At 37.4% G+C, this 23315-nt stretch overlaps 1 protein-coding gene across 2 annotated transcripts in view; it reads left to right on the top strand.

Moving 5' to 3' along the window:
• MS3_00003929 (uncharacterized protein) overlaps positions 1-23315 on the top strand; it is a 66468-nt gene that overhangs the window by 32628 nt on the left and 10525 nt on the right. Inside the window, exons 17-22 of one of the 2 annotated variants that reach the window (XM_051211805.1) lie at positions 2816-2888; positions 3088-3129; positions 5389-7353; positions 12244-12365; positions 15725-15842; positions 22660-22939. In XM_051211805.1, the coding sequence (XP_051071908.1) occupies positions 2816-2888; positions 3088-3129; positions 5389-5643 (370 nt within the window). In that variant the 3' untranslated portion in view covers positions 5644-7353; positions 12244-12365; positions 15725-15842; positions 22660-22939. Of the gene's footprint in view, positions 1-2133; positions 2330-2815; positions 2889-3087; positions 3130-5388; positions 7354-12243; positions 12366-15724; positions 15843-22659; positions 22940-23315 lie in introns of both variants that reach the window. The other variant, XM_051211806.1, reaches the window with a different exon arrangement.

Here is a 23315-nt window from a genome sequence, read left to right as displayed (position 1 = left end):
ACCCAAGGTCCGAGAGCGAAGCCGTACTGCTGACCAACATGGCGACCCCCTGCACCAAACCAACGATAGACTCAAATAGACCATATCGCCATCAATCATCGTTGGAGAAGGTCGATAGAAGATGGTCGCTCGTTCGAGAATACCTGCTTGGACTTCGACCATGTTCTAATATGGGCACCCATCTGCTTGCGCCTCACTGGACGCAGAAAGGCCACACAAAGAAGACCCGTTAGAGTCGAACTCAGTGACGAGAAAGCCAAAAGTGGATTCCGGGAACAACTGAAGCCACGCTGATGCAGTTCTGAAAGCGAGGCTGACCCAGATGTTTCTTGGGAAGATATACAAACAGCTGTGGAAACAACAGTGACATGTGTTAATGATTTAAACCAAAGGGTTACAAAAATCCAATGAACTTCTGTGACATCTGTTGCAATGATAGATTCTCGTAAACTTATCACATCAGACTCCGAACCCAATGACGAGCGAAAACAAATCAGATCTAGGTTAATCAAAAGTTTACGGAACGATCTTGAGCAGTGGTGGGCGATGAAAGCAAAAGAGATGGAGGTGACAAAAGACAGCTTTTCAGACTAGTGAAAGAAACTGGAATTGGGAATTCAAGTGTGAGTGAAACAATCTTGGAAAAAGATGAAACTCTTATCTCCTCTCAGTCCAGACGTTTGAACGATGGATGTAACACTTTAATGATCATTTCAGCTAGCATTTAGCTACCTAACATTTCCAAACATGGAACATTGAAATAGACTCCCTGACTTTAATTGCAGTTAAAAAAACCATAGTCTGAGACGAGGAAGAACAGCTGGTCCAGATGAACTTACCCCATATTTCAGGCTGGCAGCTGTAGGTTTATGATGAAGCAGAAATGGGGATGGTAGACAGCCGTGACGGTCACCACTTGAGGTTGCAAAATCAAATGACTGTTCACCAAAAGCTCTGACTTGACTGGTTGTGTTCGAGTAAAAAGCCCCCACTAGGTTTATGTACTTCTGCGGTACACTTCTCAATGACAGACATTGTCATAGAACCTCTCAGTCTACAGAGTCGAATTCCACTTTTAAGTCAAGAAAGGCCACCATTGTCGGAAGCCGATAAGCATGCCCGTGTTCTAGAACCTGACGATTAGTGAACATGTGGTCGATTTATCCAGGACCAAATCTGAAACCAGCCTGATTTTCTCGTATTTGCTGTTCGTGAGTCTTTGTTAAGCATCCGATAATTAAGGCTAGTATTTTAGATGCTATGGTAGTCATACTACTCCCCCTATGGATCCTTTTTTATATATTGGGACGATCAATGATTGCGGCCAGTTGGATAGGATTACGTCCAGTTCTCGGATTTTAGCTAAAATATTAGTCAACCTAAAACTGAACCACCATTTTTAAAGACATCTGGAGTAAGTCCATCTGGACCAGCTGTTCTTCCTCGTTTTAGATTATCTATGGTTTTTTGAACTTCAATTAGAGTCAGAGAATCTGTTTCAATGTTCAATATTTTTTATATACTTTATCGTTTATTTTGTCTAACCATTCCTAGCATAATTTGTTTTGTAAGAAATCCTTCGACGAAAGCATTGTTATAAACTCAGTACCTATCACTATAAAAATTGTCTTTGTGAAAATGTTTTTATGCACTGTCCCAGTCTCTTGACTGAATAGCGCATAAACACAAACTATCTATCTCATGTTAAATTAATTAATTAAACGGCAGATATCCATGAAACACAGACAACTAGACTCATCATGAATGCAGCTTATCAATTGGATGTATTCACTCTTCATGTTTATCAACATATTTTTTAGAAAAATATTTTTGCAAACTTTATACTTTCTATTAGTACAAAGTTCTAGAGATTGCAGAATTTTATTGAGATCAAGAGCCTTTCTAAGTTAAATAACCATTAGAAACTTGAAAGGATTAGACGTCCGTTTCGTCCTAGGATGGGAATCTTCAGCATCCCACACCCACGACTTCTCAACTGGGAATCCAGCCCAGGACCTTCGGTCTATATGTTATTTCATTATATCTGTTTCCTGTTGTACTTATTTTTTTCACTTCAGTCATGAACTAGATAACTAATCCTTTCTTTTTCTATAAACAAAAATTATGTATTAGTTGTGCTGATATACTACACCTACGACCATTTCCTGAAAGTTGTGGATCAAGTAGTATTCGTCGACGTAGAGCCTCTCAATTTGGATCTGTATTACTAGCTTCTGTATTATCACCAAATCTAAACACTAATCATCATAAACATTCAATCACTAACAATGAGCAATCTCAAGATACTGTGGATGAACATCTAACCAAGGTGTCTTTTTTTTGTGCTAAATATAGTACTATCTCATCGATTTCGAGTTGACTTCTTACTAGTCTGTAAAATCTCTCTTATTTTCATATATTGTGTTTATGCATGCAATAGCCTTGTTTATCATGATTTGATAATGAAGAATTATTGAATAATAATGATTGTGTGATTGTTTTCATTTATCAATTTTCTAGTTAGTAGTAATCATAACTCTTATCTTAACTCTTTGTATTCCTACTAATGGTCATTATTGCGGCAAACATAAATTGGTACTTTATACTGGCATGTTAATAACATAGTACTATACTATAACCTTAATTATTTTGTCTCTAAATTATTTTACCTAGAGGATCTTTTTTTCTTTTCATGTTATGTCGAATAATCTAGGAAATTGTGAATAATTTTTTAACTGTTTTCAAAATTCTTTTATTCTTTGAATTTGTTTCGTTTTCTGTTTCTATGTATGAAATTGATCCTAATTCTTTGTAGGTGTGCACGCATGCTTTCATTACCAGATGGTAATATTTTAAATCGTATTACTGGTTTAATTAATCGTTCTTCTGTGAGTTAATTTACTAATATAACATCGTTATATTTGTATAAATCATTCATAATGCATGTATGTTTGTTTGTGTAAATCATTCATTCTCTTATTATTTTAACAGTAGATCATCTATTTGAATGTATCTATCATTTTATCGAGTAAATTGTTTTTTAACTGTAACTTGTTTGTTCTATATTTATCTCTTTTACTTTAATAGATAGATCAAAAGGAGAGATCTTTTTTAAAATCTCTTTGGAATGTGAGTTTTATCGATTGACTTTAAAACTTTGGATACCTTTTGTATTAGTGGGTTTTTTTGTTGTTGTTGTTTCTGTTTCTCAGTAAATTTATTGTCCTATCTATCAGTCAAGGTTATGCTCGAATGACTGTATCTGTACCATTTTTGTCGTATTTTTAATTCATATTGTTTGCTTTTTCATGTAATTTATGGTTATGGAACAATGAATTAACTTTATTGATAATGAGAACTCATCAACATTATACTACTTAAAAACCAAGAAGAATTCAACCCGTTTGACACTAAATAACATGAATGGTATAAATCTAGTGTAAATAAGCATATTTAGATCAACTAAGACACAAGTCACAAATTAAACAAAACAAAGCTCTGGATAAAACAGCATCCATAATAATGACGTCGAAGATGGGGCATATCCCAATATTAATACATGACCTTGACTGCTAAACAGGATAATTCCAGTTTTACCTACAATGTCCCGATAAATAAAAATCTTACCAAACTCGACTTCAATTAGCCAGTTATATATAACGTAAGAACTGGCACACATACATGTACATCAGTTCAAGTTGCCCTACGCCACTAACACAGAGAGATGAAATTGTTAGGGCGAATTCCAGAGAAGTGTTTATTTATTTATTTAAACACATAAACATTGGTACAGGGAGGCACCAAGTAGATATGCACCACATAAATCATTCGATTTGTGTGAGGGCTGTGATACTCCCGGGTGCCCAGACCGAAGCAGGTGGTTTTCTTAGGGGCGCCACACCCCGAGCCTTTGACCTAAAGGTCTGACCCACAAGGCAGTGGAGCATCGTGAGGAGATGCAGTCCCATGGTAGCCGGTGACCAATGATTGGTTCTTACACCATTTGTTCCTGCAGGATACTGGAGCCCATGTGCACCATTGATTTGGAATCCGGTTAAAGCGCCGGAAATTCGCTTTTCGTCCTCTCAATTTTGTAAACACCCCCGCCACGAGAAGGCAGTGAGCAGGACTTCCCTGGCAGAGGCTGTATAAGCGTGGCCATGTGAGAGCATTTCGAGAGAGAGGGTGGTCCCACCCCACTCTCGGCCATACCAGGGCATTTGGGGGCAATTCCAGAGAAAAGTACATGTAACAGTATTGGTGTTAATAAAAAAGATCAGACATCAAAGGTATTACTCTAGAAAATGTAAATTAGTGAAATAAAAAAGGAATTCAGAAGCTAATAATATGAGGTAAGACAAGCAATGCATGCACCTGCACCATTGCGAACTATTCTAAGGAGTGTCATTCAAAGCCTCTAACAATTGTTTACTATAATCACGTGGTAGTCTATACCTGCCTACACGACTCAGTTCAATGGTCAGTGTCTTCATGAACTGACGCTACGTATTGGTTTGGCCTCCCTTAGCTTTCTTCCTACCTACTCATGCACCAGTCATCGTTGTGCGTTTAGGTAGTCGGTGGACGGGCATACGTAACACATGTCCCAAAAATCTTAGTCGATAAAGTTTCACTACCTCATCAACCAGTTTGTCGTTCTTGCGTAGTATGGTCCCAAAATGTACAAGCAGTGCTTCAAAGACACCTATGATCAAATACTAATAGCCTTTGAATACCCTTTATTTTTGAAGGCCACGTTTCACAGCCATTAAGTGAGCTGTTGCTCAGTAAACTCTTCATTTGGCTGGCAGACGAATGTCTCGCCTACGCCATAAGTGACATAAATTGGTGAAGACCGACTGAGCTCTCCGAATCGGTGCCAATTTTTCGTCAGACACCAACTAACCGGTGTTAATGAGACTTACATGATATGTAAAGTCCACTTCATCTATGCATCATAAACTGACCAACTTTCGGTTTTGTTTAATTAGACCATAAACTTGCTCTTGATAAGTAGTGGAACATGACAAATATATGTATTTCAGTGTTATAACATAAAACGCCCCCACTTCAATGCTGATCTTCATTTAGCTCACAAATAATATTAACTCTCTGCATTTTGAGGAGTCGATATAATCGAATACCGAAAGCCGCCGTACATTCTCAACTTTATATGTATAAAGTAAAAATGTATTTACTAAAGTGCTTTCCAATGAATATTTTGCTTCAGGACGAATGTCGTAATAGCAGTTAATTGATTAACGTATATACTACTGTAATTTTTGTGTTTCACATAAGTTTCTCTACTACATTATTTACAGTTGATTTGTAATTAAGATTTACAATTATTAACTCATATCTCTTTTTCTCCTTGCTTTGTATTCTAAGGATTTTAATAATGGACTGAGTACTTTAACTAAACAACATCATCTTATTTCAATACCTGATCGAGAATTGAAAAATAGTTTAGAGCATCAATTAGTACGGGATCTAGTCGCTTTATATCGTGGTTTCTGGGAAAAATCAATGTCTATCGCATTCACAACAAATCGTGATAAATATATTAAATTGTCCGTTGAAGAATTTGAAATTCGAATACGACATTTGTTTAATGGAACATCAACTAACAGTACACGTCAATAAAAAAAATACTTCCTTTTTTTAAAATAAACGAAATAGTGATCTTCATACCGTTGTTATCGTTGATTTTGTTACTTTAGTTGTTTCTTTATTTGAAAGAAAAAAGACTTAGTTCCTTCGCAATGTTTTCTCCACAAAATATAAAACTGAATTCTCTGTTTTTATTTTTCTCTTTCTTTCTTTGTTTTGTAATAAATAGTTTGAAAACTTACATTGATACCGTACAATAATTAAATGCTTAATCAAATACATAACGTTATTGTGCTATTTTATGTTATACGTTTCTACAGCCTCCAAGTGCCCTGGTGCGGTCGAAAGTGGGGAGAGTCCGCTCTTTCTCTCGAAATGCTCTCACATGGCCACTGCCAGGGAAGTCCTACTCAATGAGGCGAGTGCGTTGTTTGCGAAACTGAGAGGACGAAAAGCGAATTTCCAGCGCTTTAACTGGGTTGGTGGACACGGAGAGTCCACCTAGGGGAGTTGGACAACCCTAATCCCAAACCAATAGTGCACATGAGATCTAAGATCCTGAGGGATAAGTGGCGTTTGAACCTATTGTTGGTCACAGGCTACCATGGGACTATATGTCCTAACGTTGCTCCACTGCCTTGTGGGTTAGACCTTTAAGTCAAAGGCTCCGGGTGTGGTTCCTAAGAAAACCACCTGCTTCAGTTCGGGTACTCGGGCAGTATCACAGCCTTCACACAAATCAATGATAACTGATACCGGCCTCATTGTTATTGTGTGGCACATATCTATTTGGTGCCCCTTGTACCAATATTTATGTTTTCAAGTAAAATAATAAAATAAACATCCATACAACTTGTATGCATGTGGATAATAAACTTATATTTTTAAGCCTAATGTATTTTTTTTTATTTTATACTGGTATCGATCGTGTTTGAATGTTTTCTTATTACGTTTATGTCCTTGAAAAAGTACTTGAACAACATAATACTTTTCAGCAACTTTCATCTTATGTCCTACAATGATAAGTTTTCCAAACTAATATTTTTTGCTATAGCCAGAGTCAAATATTCATTGACAGGTATAAAACGAATGAGTAGCAAAAATGAAAGAATTCATTGACAATACTCTATTTTTTGCAGTTCATATTTTCGGAAATATTCATTTTTGGCGTAATAGTTCTCCTTTCAATGTCATTACGAATTGATATCGTCTGGAAAAGCATTAAGAAATCAAGGAGCACTGAATTGTTGGGAATGAGTTTTGATGTAGCCTTTTGAAAGATGAAATTTTACTACTTCCAATACTATTATACCATAAAAGTATTTTCAACTTAAAGCCGTATAGATAGGTCTCCATACTTGGTGAATAGGTTACGTTATTATCAATCAAATTTGTTGTATTCTTCCTTAAAAACCATTGCCTTTAAGTAATACTACTTCATATCGAAACAGGTGTCGTGTACCATGAAATAATTATGATGTGATGGATATTTGTAGTTGGTCGCAGATTTTAAATAATGCCCTGGAAAAGCTATTTTTAACTACTTCTATACAGGCTAGATCAACTTTGGAATAATTTAATCATGATGATTTCAAACAATTGTTCATTCTTCGGTCAATGAATGCATACAATACACCTATTTTTTCTTGTTTATTTCTCCAGGATTATGGATATATTTTCATGCTATAAAAAAGATGATATACCTTTTGTTCGGATTTCTGCTCCTATGGTTCGATATACAAAGTTAGTACATAATTTTCAATATTTCTTTCAATAATCAACGTTTTCATGATGTAAATATTTATGAATCACTATATTTCATGAACTTAACATTCCCCATTGATCCTTTAACCTCCGTTAACCTCCATTAACAAAATTCGTTTCACCATAATTTAAATACACTAAATAGTTGTCTGTTTCTTCAAATAATAGTCAGCATAGTATATGGAATTCAAGAGAAAACTATTGTAATCAAATAAACTATCAATAGTTTTGAACATAGAAATAACACTCAATACGATAAAGCATTAGGCCTTCATAAACTGTCATTGTTGAGTATGTTTCTTTTTATTTATTTATTTATTTCAACACATAGATATTTGTTCCCTCAGAATACTGAAGCCCATGTGCACTATTGGTTTGGGATTAGGGTTGTCTAACTCCCCTAGGTCAGTCAGTCAGTCAGTCAGTCAGTAACAACGTAGAACTTCGTACGTACGTACATCAGTTCGAGTTGCCACACCACATTAGCACAGAGATGCACTTGTCGATTCAAATCCCGTAGTGGTAGAGGTAGCAAGAGTATAAGCAGTAATCGGGAAGATTAGGGTTTGGAGATGTTATTTAAAGAGTATAATCCAGTGAAAGAAATTTGGAAAGAGGAAAAAAAAAGGGACATGAAGAATTCAGAAGATTAGAATTTGGGAGAACACAGAGAGTGGATGCACCTGCGCCATTGCAAACGATTTTGAGCCATGTCATTCAGGGTCTCTAACCAACGGTTGCTGTCATCTCGCGGTCCCCAACCAGGTAGTCTACACCTACCAACATGACTCAGTTCACTTGTCAGTGACTTCATGGACTTGTGCCATGTTTTGGTTTGGCCGCCCCTAGCTTTCTTCCAACCTACTCCTATACCACTGAACATAGCACGTCGAGGCAGTCGGTGGTTGGGCATACGTAACACGTGTCCAAGCCATCTCAACTGATGAAGTTTCACTACTTCATCAATTGATTTGCCATCCTTACCTAGTACCTGTTTCCTAACAACTGTGTTACTTACTCGATGGTCCCATGATATATGAGCAATGTTTCGAAGACACCTATGATCAAATACTAGTAACCTACGGATATCCTCTACTCTTACCGGCCATGTTTCACTGCCATAAAGTAGGACGGAACGAACTGCTGCGCAGTAAACACGTCCTTTGGTTGATAGACGGATATCTCGCCTACGCCATAAATGACGCAAGTTGGCAAAAGCTAGTCGAGCCTTCTGTATCCGTGCTGAGATTTCGTCACACACTAAACCACAAGGGCTGATGAGACTTCCAAGATAAGTGAAGCGGTCGACACACTCAACTACTTCACTCCCTATCACTAGTTCGGGTGTCGATGTAACCCAATCCTGAAGCAACATTTTGCATTTCGAGGGAGCGAATCGCATCCCGAACATGCTTGCATTGTTGCTTAGAGTGGCCAGAAGACTCTGCATTTTGTCAGTGTCTTCACCAAATAAAACGATGTCATCAGCATATTCTAAGTCAACAAGTGAACCTCCTGGTAGAAGTTCAACCCCTGTATATTTAGATGAGGAGAGTGTTATCTCTAAAAGTACGTCAATGACAAAGTTGAACAAGAATGGGGAGAGTGGACAGCCCTGACGAACACCACTTGAGGTGATCAATTCTGATGACAGTTCGCCATAAGCTCTCACTCGACCAGTTGTGTTCGAGTAGAGAGCCTTTATAAGGTTAATGTACTTCTGTGGTACTCCTTTCAGTGACAAACACTGCCATAGAACCTCACGATCAATCGAGTCGAATGCCGCCTTAAGGTCGAGAAATACTACCATTGTGGGGCGTCTGAATGTGTGTCTGTGTTCTAGAACCTGACGTAGTGTGAATATCTGATCTATACAACCACGTCCAGGTCGAAAACCAGCCTGGTTTTCTCTAGTCTGCTCTTCACGAGCTTTAGTTAGGCGTCGAAGTATTATTGAAGCTAATATTTTAGACACTATATTAGTCAAACTGATTCCTCTGTGATTGTCACAAGAGGACTTTTGTCCTTTCTTAAAACTGGCACAATCAGTGATTGAGACCAGTCAGATGGGATTACGTCCAGTTCCCAAATTCTACCTAAGACCTCGGTTAATCTCATTGCTAATACTGGACCACCAACCTTAAAAATCTCAGGAGTAAACCTGTCAGGGCCTGCTGCTCTCCCTCGTTTCAGATTTCCTATGGCTTTTTCAACTTCGTAAAGGGACGGAGGACCTACATTAACTTGCCATTCAGGTTGACTAGAGATCGTGGGAAACCGAAGTGTGGCTGAAGGCCAGTTGAACTGATCCCTAAAGTGTTCTGCCCATCGATCCAATCTCCTGGATTGAGAATGAATAATATGTCCATCTTTCTCTGAGATTGTTTCGCTAACGGTCGGGTTCCTAATTCCGGTTTCCTTAACGAGTCTGAACAATTGTCTGCTATTACCTATTGCCGCTGCCTTTTCCATCTCTCTTGCTTTCGCTACCCACCACTGTTCGCGATCATTGCGTAGACTTCTTGTCAGCTTGCGCTTAAGCTGACTCCGCTCTTCATTATGTTCAGAGCCAGGTGGAATGTGTTTCCGAGCATCTATCAGTGAGATAGATGCTGCTGAGATCCAGTGTTGCTCCCTAACCTTCTGGTTTACCTTACTAGCAGATATCACTGCTGTTTCCACAGCTTTTCGGATATCATTCCATGCTGCATCGGGGTGGGCATCACATACATGGCTGCCTAACTGTTTTCCTAGTTGTTCCTGAAATATACTCTTAGCTTGACTATCATTAAGTAGGGCCCTAAGAGGTTTCCTTGCAGGATCTTTCCTACGTCCAGTAAGACGCAAGCAAATACGCGCTCGCACTAGAGCATGATCTGAATCTAGGCATGTGCTCCAGAATGAGCGACAGTCTTCTATCGAGCCCCTCCATCGGTGGCTGATAGCGATGTGATCCAGTTGGGTCCAACGTTGGGACGAATTAGGGGTCGCCATGTTAAAAGATGTTTTTCCTTATGCTTAAAGTTAGTATTTGCAAGGAACAGGCGGTTATCTGAGCATAGCTGCAACAGACGGTCGCCATTATCTGTTCTTTGAGCCACGACACCATAGGACCCACCTAGGTGTCTTTCCTTATCACTTAGTTTGCCTACTTGAGCATTAAAGTCACCGGCCACTATTACTACATCCGAGCGCCTAGCTTTTCGGAGAAGGTCCGAAAGCTTTCTGTAAAACTCATCTTTTACATCATCTGAGCTGCAGTCAGTGGGAGAATAGGCAGAGACGACGAAGAGGCAACGACGAGTGTCCCTATCTTTCCGGATTCTTACTGTTCCGTTCAGTCGGACAGCGCACAAACGACTGTCTATTGGGATCCACTCTAAGAGAGCTAGTTCTGCCCTAGGACTCAATGCTATACCTACGCCGGCGAGGCCACGGGAAGCAGAATCAGGGCTTCCAGATACACGAAGCGTAAATCGAGTCGGTTCTTTATTTTGGCATGGTGAGGTCAAATGAATGACGCTACTTGGATCCTGTATGCGCGTTTCGGAGACGCAGCACACATCGATGGCGCGAGATTCTAAAGTTTTAGCTAAGGAAGCCTGCTGTCCTATTTGGCAAAGTGTTCGTACGTTAAAAGCTCCTACGTGTAGTTTAGAGTGTGGTTTCAGGAGACCAGGAATGGCGTTCCAGGTACTCGAATCGTTTGCCCTAGCGTTGCGAGGTGATAAAGACACGTGAGGAGGGTTAGTCGGGAGGATAAGAGAAGTATTAGGAGGTGTAGGAAGGATTTGAATGTGACCACCTTGGTCTCTTGTGCTGTTACGGGTATGAGGGCTGATGTCACTTCCCGGCTGCCCACACCGTGGAAGGGTATTTCTTGAGGAACCTGAAAAGGAAATTGGATTAGTGTTGGTCTTGACGACCTGGGAGCGTGACCGCAGAGCCCAAGGGACAACTGCTTGAGGCCGGTCGCGCACGGCCTTTTGTGGAAGGTTTTTGACGTGTTAGCTCCGTTCTTCAAGGGGCCTTACCGCCGGAGACGGAAATCCGTGAGGTAAGGTGAGGTGTGCATTTTTAGGGCCGACCTTTTCTAACCCCACCCCTCCTTGTGGGAAGGCAGCATCGCTGTCATGCTGGTTGTCCGAGGGAAACACCTTACTGCTGTCACACCTCTCTACAGTCAGCAGTACGACTTCGCCCTCAGACCTTGAGTTGCTGCTTTTAGTCTTACCGTTCGCCAATCGACCTGCCTGGCATGGTAGAACCTGCAGGAACATATGTTCCAGCCAATATAGCTCGGTTGGGTCATCACGATAGGCAAGCCCGATCACCGCGTCAAGGTAGCAGCTTCGATCGGGACTCCCCTAGGTGTACTCTCCATGTCCACCAACCCGGTTAAAGCGCCAGAAATTTGCTTTTCGTCCTCTCAATTTTGTAAAAGCATCCCCTGCAGGAGAAGGCAGAGGCTATATACGCGTGGCCATGTGAGAGCATTTCGATAGGGGGAGCTGACTCTCCCCACTCTCGACCGTACTAAGACACTTGGGGGCCCTTGTATAACAAATATAATTGCTAATGGTTTTATTCCAAAATTAGTATCATACACACCAGTGTGTGACAGAAAATATTTTCAAATGACTCATATCTCTTTCTGAAAAAAAGAAAACAAATTGTGAAAAAAATCTTCCACAAGGCCACGGTGTTTTGAATAATTAGTTTTTTTCTACGAAGCAGATGTAGAGTACAGTAGTCTTAACCAATTGCTAATGTGTATATTCCTTATTAATTATCACATTGCAGTTCATTCTTCCTTACTTTTCAATTTATCTCAGTATATTTTTTTCATATGTGTATATACATTTATAGATTACCATTCCGTTTACTACTTCGAAAACATAACGTTGATTTAGTTCATACACCCATGATACTGGCTAATTCATTTATTCGATCAGAGAAAGCAAGAAATGTTGAGTTTACAACTTGTTCAAGTAATTTAATGTTTATTCTATTTCATTTTTATTATCATCCTATTGGTTTCTATTATCGATATATTGCATCATTTTGTTGTGCTAATGAGATATGGCAACTTGGACCTATGCATATATGTGCCTGGTCCTACGTTGTAGCTGACTGACTGAATAAATCACTATCAAATATTATTTTCTGATTTATACCATAATCTTGTAGTGGCTGGCACTATGTCGAAGTCTCATAGCTTATTCTAGTTTTCATACAGACCAAATTACTCGTTCTCTATGCTCATCACATTATGACCTTGTCAATTAATTTGCTTATTATCCTTGACTGTTTTTATTTGAGTGTGTGTATATATATTTCTTATCTGACTCATCATGTATCTGTAACTTATTTTTGTTCGACTATAAACATCGATTAACGCTTGATTAAATCGAGTTGGTTTACATACCTTCTCCACTGCACATCATTTCACTTCGCTTCATTTCTTCAATCATTTGTCTTGATCAACGATTCTCGTATTTGACTTATTTAATTCCGTTATTTACTAACATGTGATATAAGTCGATGATTATATACGAGAACTGGTGAAATGTGTATTTCGATAACGACAATCAACATACGATCAAATTGGAATCAGATGACGGACTACTAAAATCTCATTTATAATAAATGAATTAATAACTTCCAGAAATTTCCGTTTAAATTTAAACAAATAGTCTCATAATAATTAAGCGCTGAATTAATGTAAAACATTAAAGAGAAGAGAATTATATTTGTAAAAAGTTCAACCATTTAACTCGAAGTAAATTCATTATTTCTTTCAGTAATCTAATCCAACCTTTTTCAAAGAAATATAACCAAACATTATATATATATATATATATATATATATATATATATATATATATATATATATATATTAATAACTGGTTTCATTAATAAACAATTCATTTACGGAATAAAGCATTATAACTATCTGTACAATTAGTGTATTTCACTAGAAAACAATTTTTATAAACTTATTCAAGTTAACCAATACTTTCGATTAACTCCAATAGAACATCATTGTACCACCATCAGCCCCATCCAACAAAAAAACAACAACCTCAGTCTATATTATTGACTGTGATCACTAAGATATCATTTGATTGATTCATTATTTAATATTAACTATCAAATCATTCTTTATGCAAATCATCTAACGAAAACTTTCTTTATGTAAAGCACATATAAAGTAATCGTTAACTCAATAAATATCATTGAATTATATTCTGAGCGAATCATATTTTATCTGATCCATATGTAAATAGTCAGCTAACCTAGTGGTTGTGTTTTATTTATATCAGATTTCACGATTAACTATGTGAGAACATTATCAATTCTATCATTTCAGTAATTTTCCAAATTATCATTATAACGTTAAATTACCGATTATTTATAATAAGATATCATCTTGTTAATATATTTGGTTAGATAAACATTTATGTTTATTTTTCATAAAATATATTTAAGATGGATAACTTGTAAGATAATTCATTTGTATTAGTTATTTGAATGTTTCCATTGTTGTTGAGAACTGAAATTGATCAACCTGTTTTGTAAGATCATTGTTATATTTTCTAAGTCATTAACAATAAATTCATTAACTTCGTGAGTATAATCTTGTTTGCATTTAATGGATCATTGAAATTTATACCTTTTTCAAACCTTCAATTAAAGAATATTAAAAGAGCCATTTATAACTAACTAACTAATTGTTATTTTTAATCAATAAAACAACATGAAGATAATTCATGCATTGATTAGACATTCTTTGTTTATACTTAATTTTTTGATTGCGGAGAGATTTTTCTTTTCCAAGTTAGTCATTCTACAAAAAAAATTACTTGTTCACTTTGTGTTTATGAGTTAATAAGAGTTAATAGTGTTTGCAGTTATGTATATCAACAATGAGAAATTATGAAACCTTACAAATACTTTTATACCCGTTGAACATGTTAGTAGTTATCTAAACTTAGTAGTTCAGTAAATAACACATTGTTGTTTAAAGTGAACGATAATCGGTTCAAGTCTCAATGTGAATATTACTACTAGAAAGCAGGTACATTCAATATCAAATAAAACGAAATACGAGTCATGAATTCCACTCATAGTCACATTCAAAATATACCCAAGAACGTTTTGTATTTTCGTTGCTATAATTAAGAAGCTAATCAATGTAGATTGAATTTTTTCACATTTTCGTCGCTACTTCTCTCTGATATTTGTCTACCGTTTTTTTTCCTTAATCTCTTATTCGATGTAAATTCAACGTCACTAAAGATGTTGTTAATCGTATTGTAGATACTTTCTAATTGATTTCTTTTCCTGGTAATAAATGTTTCGGTAGTATAACAGATCTCAAATTTTGATATGATGACTAATAAAACGACAGTCACTCTATGGTCTTTATAGTGTCAATTAGACCATGATTGGAATTTTTTTTCCGTCTGTACAACGCCATCCAATTTGAATCATGCTTTTGCTGCAGGAATCTACATACTCTTGTAAAGTTTAGTATTGGAAAAATTGTATGATTGCCCAGGAGAATAAATATATGATATCATCTTCCAGTCTTTTCCAATCATTTAAAGCGAGTACTTATTTATTTAAACATATAAACATTGGTACGAAGGGACACTAAAATATATATGCGCCACACAAAGTAATTGTCATTTAGTTTGTGTGTGAGCTGTGATACTGGCCGGGTGCACAAACCGAAACAGGTGGTTTTGTTAAGGGTCACTCCCTAGACCTTTGACCCAGAGGTCTAATCCACAAGGCAGTGGAGTAACGTTAGGAGATGCATTCCTACGGTAGCCGATTACCAAGGATGAGTCCATATGCCTTTTGTTCACTCAGGATCCTAGAGCCCATGTCCACCATTGGTTTGGAATCAGATAGCATCCTCCGTACCCACCCGGTTTAAGCACCAGACGTTTGCTTTTCGTCCTCTCGACTTCGTAAGCAACATCCCCGCCGCGAAAAGACAACAAGTTGAACGTCCCTGGAAGTGACTTTATACGCGTGAGCATATGAGAGCATTTCGAGAGAGAGAGAGAGGGTTTATTTCAGTTCTATGCGTTTTTATTCTCATCATTCTTATATTGAACATTCTGTTCCGTTAAACAAGTTTAAAATCTTGTCACAGATTGACTGTCTAAGCTATTAATTACAGCTTGTCGTATCTTTTTCATTCCTAACAATTTACTCTCATGATGTTGACTCTTTCGCTGTTTTTAAATGATTGAAATTGAAAACAATTTCGTCTCACGGGCAACCTCTGAAATTCCTTATTTTTCTTTTCTTCTCGTTGTTGTATCTATTTAAGATGATCGACCGTTGATTGTACAACTTGCGTCAAATGATCCATGTGAATTTACTATAGCCACGGAAATGCTTGCACCATATTGTGATGGAATTGACTTAAATTGTGGTTGTCCTCAACCGTAAGTTAATTTCCACTTATTTCCACCCTCCCCCATATTTAAATGTACTACTTAGGTTTGTTCATATTAAAACTATTTCCTCATAGTCGTATGCTGTTGATCCAGGTCAAGTTAGACACAGGCTACTTAGTTAAGATAGCAAATCAGTTTATAAGGCAGTTAACATTTGTCAACTAAAGTAGTTGAGATATGTATTACATATGTCTAACCACCGGCAACATCGATGTCTTAAATGTAGGTAGCACAGTAATTGAATGCATTGACTACTTCACTTATCTTGGCATTCTCATCAGTCCTGATGGTTTGATGTCCGACGAAATCTCGGCGCACATTCACAAGACTCTAATGGCTTTTGCCAACCTGCGTCACTTGTGGCGTAGACGAGATATCCATCTTCCAATCAAAAAGCGAGTTTAATGCGCAGCGATTCGCTCCGTTCTACTTTATGAATGTGAAACATGGCCATTAAAAACAGAGGATATTCATAGATTACTAATATTCGGTCATAGGTGTCCACAAAGCATTGCTCATGTATTTTTGGACCAATGAGTAACCAAAGCCTGGGTTAGGAATAAGGTACTAGGTGAGGATGGGAAATTAATTCATGATTTAGTAAATCTTCATCATATGAGGTGGCTTGGACATGTATTACGTATGCTTAACCACCGCCTACCTCGATAGGCGATGTTGTGTGGTGTGGGAATAGGCTGGAAGGAAGATAGGGACGCCAAACCGATATATGGCATTAGTCCATGAAATCATTGACAAGTACCCTTCCTCCCACCTGGAAGCTGTGAGTGACCGCCCGATACTCGTTCGTAGGTTTATTTGTCTTGCCGGGCGCCAACATACTGTGAAACACTGTCCGAATTTTTCTTCTGAACATACACTCAGCTGGTAACTTTCCTTCTGGCACTGCCGGATCGGGGGTAACTCTGTCGGACATTAAGAATTCGCCGATCACTTTTTCTGGAATAACCTCTCCCCTTCCTTTGGCCAGAGCTCTTTTTATCGTATTCACAAATCTTTCTGCTTGGTCACTCGATTGAGGATGGTACGGAGGAGACTGTAGATGCGTTATACCATTTTCGCTGCAAACTTCTTAAAAGCAGATGACATAAACTGAGTGCCGTTGTCAGTTACCAAGATCTCTGGAACCCCGAAACAAGCAAACAATCCTGATAATTTTCTTATTGTACTCTCTGACGTCGTATTCGACATGTCATATACTTCCGACCATTTGGTGAAAACATCTACAGCAAACAAGTAGTTTCTACCCTGTATTGGACCGGAAAAAATTAGCATGTATTCTTTGTCAAGGTGCGTCCGGTCTTGGCCATGGTCGTGGTTCGGCTTTAGTGGGATTCTTTGCGGCCTCTTAATAGTACCAACAACTGGAAATGATGACTGGGTGCAACATGCTAACATGGTAAATCGCAAATGTGAGCGTTTTAAATTATCAGCAATGACAGAAGACCAGTTCAAGTGCCTTGTTTTTGTATTCAGTTTGCGGTCGTCTGAAGATGACGGCATCTGAACTAGAATTCTGAGTAAAATTGAAGTGTCCGAATATAACGCTACAAGAAGTGATTATTGAATGTCAGAGGTTGGTAAGCTTAAAACATGACACTTCTATGGTTTAAAACAGTGGCCGGCTATCATACGTACAGGTAATAAATGACCAAGAAGATTCTTTTGTACGTAAGCAGAACAGCTCAAACAAACAGCTCCCATCCTCGTGCTGGTTATGCGGCACTAAGAAACGTTTTTGTTATATCCGGTGAAGATTAAATTACAGGTAACTTCCAAGGACTATTCATGGACTAATATTCTATAAATATTCTTATTGTATAACTACTCAACAATTACACTATGTATATTTATATTCCTCTTATTATAAGCTTTATTTTGACCTATATTTTATTATTGTACGATTTACGGTTCTTAAGTTATGTTCAGTTTATTAACTACTGCCTCCCACATTCACAGCCACTTTTTGGGCTTATTTGTGTACAAATATTATTTCCTATTTTATGGTACGTTGCGGTCTGTCTGATTGATATATAAACCAAGTATGCCTGAAGTAAACGATTCGATCTGATTCGATTCATATTACAGAAGCTGGTATCGTGTTCTGGACTCAAGTGGAAGGGTTAGGAGGACATAGGACCAATAAGGACGCTAAACTGCCCACACCTGTTGAACGTCATTGGTTTGGCATAGTGCGAAGATTGTGTAAGCTGGATCCTGATTGGTTGATAAGTCGCGTGATAGAAAAGTCAGATATACAAGGTCATAACAGTTTTGCCCATATAAGGGCTATGGTTACACTAGATGTCAACATAAAGAATCTTGCTGTAAAAAGATGTATCGTCGTTCATTGCGATTTCATTCCAGGAGACATAAACCTTATTCACCAGCCAGAAAAATAATGGTAACACGTACATCGAGGTTGACGGTCACCGTACCCACCTGCGGCTCGACACTGCTTCCAACATCACATTCATTAACCGAAGAACCTGGAAGCATATTGGGAAACCTCAGGTGGTCCCAACAACCCAGTTAGCCCATAGTGTATCTGGAGGGAAATTCAATATTGTTGAAGAAAGCCTGATCCAGCAATCGTTGAGGCTATGAAGACCATGCCTCCATCGACAGGTGTATCTGTTTTACGTTCCTTCTTGGGAATGGTTAGTTATTATGATGTTTTTCTCCCAAATTTGCATCGTCTCCGGGTCCCTGTGAATTAATTACTGAAATAGAATACCGAAATGGGTCCGGTCAACAGAACGCTAAGAAGCATTCCTAATTTTTCTACAAATATCGATTATTATCAACACAAAGCCTGTCACAATTGTGTGATAGCCCTAATTCCTATACCATATCAGCATAATAAAATGAGATTAACACAATGAACAGCAAGCTAGTTGAAGTAATCATAGTACTAATTGTATTGAAAAAGATTAAATGTTTAGAATATGGTTTGGGAACACGGGATAAAAAGTTATGCATGAAGGAATACTGAAACTAAAATAGCGGTGGACAAATAATAGAAGTTAGTAAAATTTTGTTGAATGAACACAGATTCAATCTGTTTATTAAGGTTGACTATCTTACAGAGCATATAATCCACTATTTGTTTAATTGATTCATCTCTCTTAGTATTGACAAATATTTTATCACTGAATTGAATAAATTATACAGTAGAGAAAATAATTAAATTGTGTCAGAAATTAATTACATATAATTGACTTACAGCATAAAAATATGAATCAATTGAATATGAAATGTTGACTTTCGAACCAGATTCAACTAGGTAATCCATTAAAATCCGTCGGAATATTTGCCCTTGAAAATATGTTCCTGTGACTACTAAGTGATCGATTAATAATAATTCATTTTATGTAGCTTAATTTTTTGAACCAAGTTACTTCCATGATCCATTTTATTTGATATTAAATGGCTATATACGGTCAGTAAAAATTCATGTCAATCGGTAAGCTAGAAGCTTTATCTCTGGGGCCTAAATTCTGTGATAGTAGGCATAGAATCAACCAATTAGATACTGATGTACAATTTGAGAACTTATTTTCACAAACAACTGACTTGATTCCTACCTCATTGGAGGATCTTGCTCAGTTTAAAACCACATTAATTGATAGCTGCCAACAGTACAAGAATAGTAAGGGTACCACAAATCACCTACTAACCAAGCAGCACCGAGACTCTCTAACGAAACTAGGAAAAGACGAAACCCTGACCATAACCAAACCAGATAAGGGAGGAGGTATAGTTCTCATGAACAAAAATGATTACATGGGAACAATGCTTAGCGATCCTAGAAAATTTCAGAAAATTACTAGTAATTATGACATCAATAATAAAGTAGAAAGACAATTGGCCAATTTCCTTAAAGATCTAAAGAAAAAGAGAATAATTACGACCGAGATTCACGATTCAATTAAGCCGACTGGATCATTTACACCACAACTGTATGGTTTGCCTAAAGTACATAAATCGGGTCTTCCTCTACGCCCAGTTCTAGATATGTACAATTCTCCTTACCACAAAATTGCAAAGTGGCTAGTACGAATCTTAGAATTTTTACACAAATCAGTTGTTAGAAATAGTGTAAAAGATGTCTTCAACTTCACCTCCAAAGTGGAAAATATTAATGTTAGTATGAAGAATATGATCTCATTGGATGTAAGATCTTTGTTCACCAACGTACCACTTATAGAGACTATTGAGTGTATATGCAAGCAAATATCAGGAAAACAAATCAACATTGGCTTGCCTAACGACAGTCTAAAGGAACTGCTGCTAAGATGCACGCTGAATGTACATTTTGTCTTCAACGATACTTATTATAGACAGATATACGGGATAGCCATGGGCTCACCTCTAGGCCCGATTTTAGCTGATCTCTTCCTAGCAAAGCTAGAAAATGGACCTCTCAATGAGACTATTAAGAAACTGGATTTATATTGCCGCTACATTGACGACACCTTCATTATCGTAGATCAAAACACCAGTAAGGAGGAACTCCTAGAAGAATTCAACAGTGTTCACCCAACGATCACTTTCACTGGTGAAAGCGAGCATGATAAGAAGCTGAACTTCCTTGACGTCACACTAAGCAGACGAAGTGACGGCACATTAAGTAGAAGCGTGCATAGAAGAAACCGCTCTTCATGCCAATATACTCACTTCTGCAGTTTCACACCTATCCGTTATAAGAGAAATTTGGTGAGATGTCTCACTAGCAGAGCAAAACAGATCTGTACAGTAGATACTCTAAGTCAGGAGCTTGAATTTATCAACAACTCACTGACCGAGATCGGCTACCCCAGTGCTTTCATTAAGAAGTACATGTATGACATAATAAAGAAGTCGGAGATTTCGACTGTTCGTAAGAAACCTTTATACATGAAAGTGCAATTCAACGGGGATGTGGCAAGTGACACTCTGAAATATAGGTTAACTAAAGTAATCACCAGGACATTCTACGCAGCCAATCTTGCGTTGACCTTCTCTTGTCGACTAGCGATGTCTACTCAAACGAAGGATAAGTTACCTGAGTTGACCTCTTCTATGTGCATTTACAAATTCAGCTGCTCCTGTGGAGATAGCTATATAGGGCGTACTACCAGGCAACTTAGCCAACGAATGAGTGAACATCTACCAACTTGGTACATAAAGGGCCAGATAAAATCTATTCGCAGTTCTATCTTGGCACATCTCATTGATAGTGGTCATGCTGTAGATAAATCGAAATCATTTCGAGTTATTTATCGTATACCTCCATCATTTCCCGACGGAGTTCTTTCCCGCCTCGTACATATAGCTGAAGCCATTGGAATTCGTACATATAACCCCAATTTATGTGTACAGAAGGAATACGTGACTCCCCTATCCCTTCCATGGCCAGTTATAACTTAACTAACGATATGTTTTTTTAAAAATTTTATTATTATCATTATTTATTTTATTTTATTTTGTTATCATTAACCTTATTTCCACATCCATTATTTGTTTGTCATTATCCGCCTCTTTGTATTCTTCACTATCTAATTATTTACACACATCTTATTACGTATTGATTTAAATGTTTTGTGTTGACTATTCCAAGTCTATTTACCCACGTTTGACCTTCTATTTCCAATGCTTAACTATTGATAAGACGTTTGTTATCGTATTTTATTATTCTTACTACTATCAGTATACCTGTCTTTCTACTATCAACTTGTAATTTTACTTATTATGTGTAGAGACTTATTCTATTTCATTGTGATTATTGACCCATATTGCCTTGATTGGTTTACATTTTCGTATAAATATTCATGTATATTAGAGTAAAGCCTGATGACGATCTAATTGAAAACAATTGTTCGCTTATATGTGTTGTTCGAATCGGTATGCCGCCAGCTCCGGTTTTTTAATCTAGATGGCTACTGCTTCTGCCGTTTGAAAGACTTAGAATCTGACAAACTTTGACGAAAATTACTGACTCGTTAAGTAATTGAGAAAGATTGGCTTATACTGGCACTATGACCAATTTGCACTAAATGGACTAATATCGAGTTGTTCAGATTCTTCATTAGACTTTGATGATCCTGGGTCCATGGAACTCGCAACCTATACTTGCTTTTTTGGACAGAATCAGAGAAACTCCCTGAGTGTGCGAAGCATTTTCTTCGTGACCCAGAGTACAGCAGTACCTCTCCCAAATCTAATCTTTTCTGTCCAGTCTGCATCCATTGGACTTCACTTATTCCGATAACCGCCAACTTGTATCTCCTCATTTCCACACCTATTTGATTAGTCCGGTCTGTCATATTGTCCGTACATTCCACATACATATATTGATTAATGCTCTGGTTGCTAGAAGGGGCATCGAACTGGTGACTTCCACAGATTCTCGGCTTTCACCACGAGGCATCATAATTATTCTGAATGAAGATCCTTCAACTCGGAGAACAGAGTTCAAATGATTTAAATTGTTTATTCTGGTTAGCGTTTTTTAGCAAGGTTGTTTTCTACGAAATATGGTTGGTGACCCTATACCTAACGCTCCTCTTTTATCCGGGTTTGTGACCGGCAGTAACCCTAGAAAAGCTGCATGCGGATGTTTTAAACGATGTACTTGCCTTAAGTCTGATCACTTTGTATTATTAATTTAGATATATAATTGTAGAGTCTGAACAGAATCTATTGAAAAGAATATTCTTCCTTCATGTATTAGTGTTTGAATACAAAATTAGTTAAGTATCTTGAACTAAATTTTTCATGCTATCATTATCATTTCCTATTCTAGCTGGGCGATAGGTAGTGGATTAGGATCAGCCCTATTAAAAGAACCTGAAAAAGTTGCCAATATTGTACATGCCGCTCGAAATACGATTCCGCGATGGCGTAATTCTCACATGGAAAGTTGTAAAATGTTAGACTATATAGAGGATTCAAATAAAAATAACAAAGCAGAAAATAAATTTAGGTCTATAACACGATCTCATGGTCCATTCTCAATTTCTGCTAAAATTCGTATGCCAACTACAAGTAATAGATCTGTTGGAGAAGGAAGTTCATGCGATCCAGTTAGTGATAAAACATTTTCATGCGTTTTTTAACATTTATTTGTGCTCTAGATATAACTTAATTATTGAACTGTCTTTTTTTCAGATAGTCTATTTCGTTCATCCGGTAGTAATATAGTTATATGTACTTTGGTGAAGGAATACTAATAGCGTAATCAAGGCTATTCATTTAAAAAAAAAGAAAATCTCACTCAGTACCATTTTAATGTTCATCGATAAAATTTCACTAGTTTTTATAAAATTACTAAGACAGAATATATAATCTGTGAAAATTAAGGCCATAACTCAAGTGGTGGATACATCAACTATTAACTCATCACCTAACAGGAAACAGAACTACTCACCAATACCATAATGATGTAATAAAACTATTGAA

The sequence above is a fragment of the Schistosoma haematobium genome, chromosome ZW (assembly GCF_000699445.3).
Source record: "Schistosoma haematobium chromosome ZW, whole genome shotgun sequence".
Classification (NCBI taxonomy): domain Eukaryota; kingdom Metazoa; phylum Platyhelminthes; class Trematoda; order Strigeidida; family Schistosomatidae; genus Schistosoma; species Schistosoma haematobium.
This window is presented reverse-complemented; position numbering and strand designations above follow the sequence as displayed.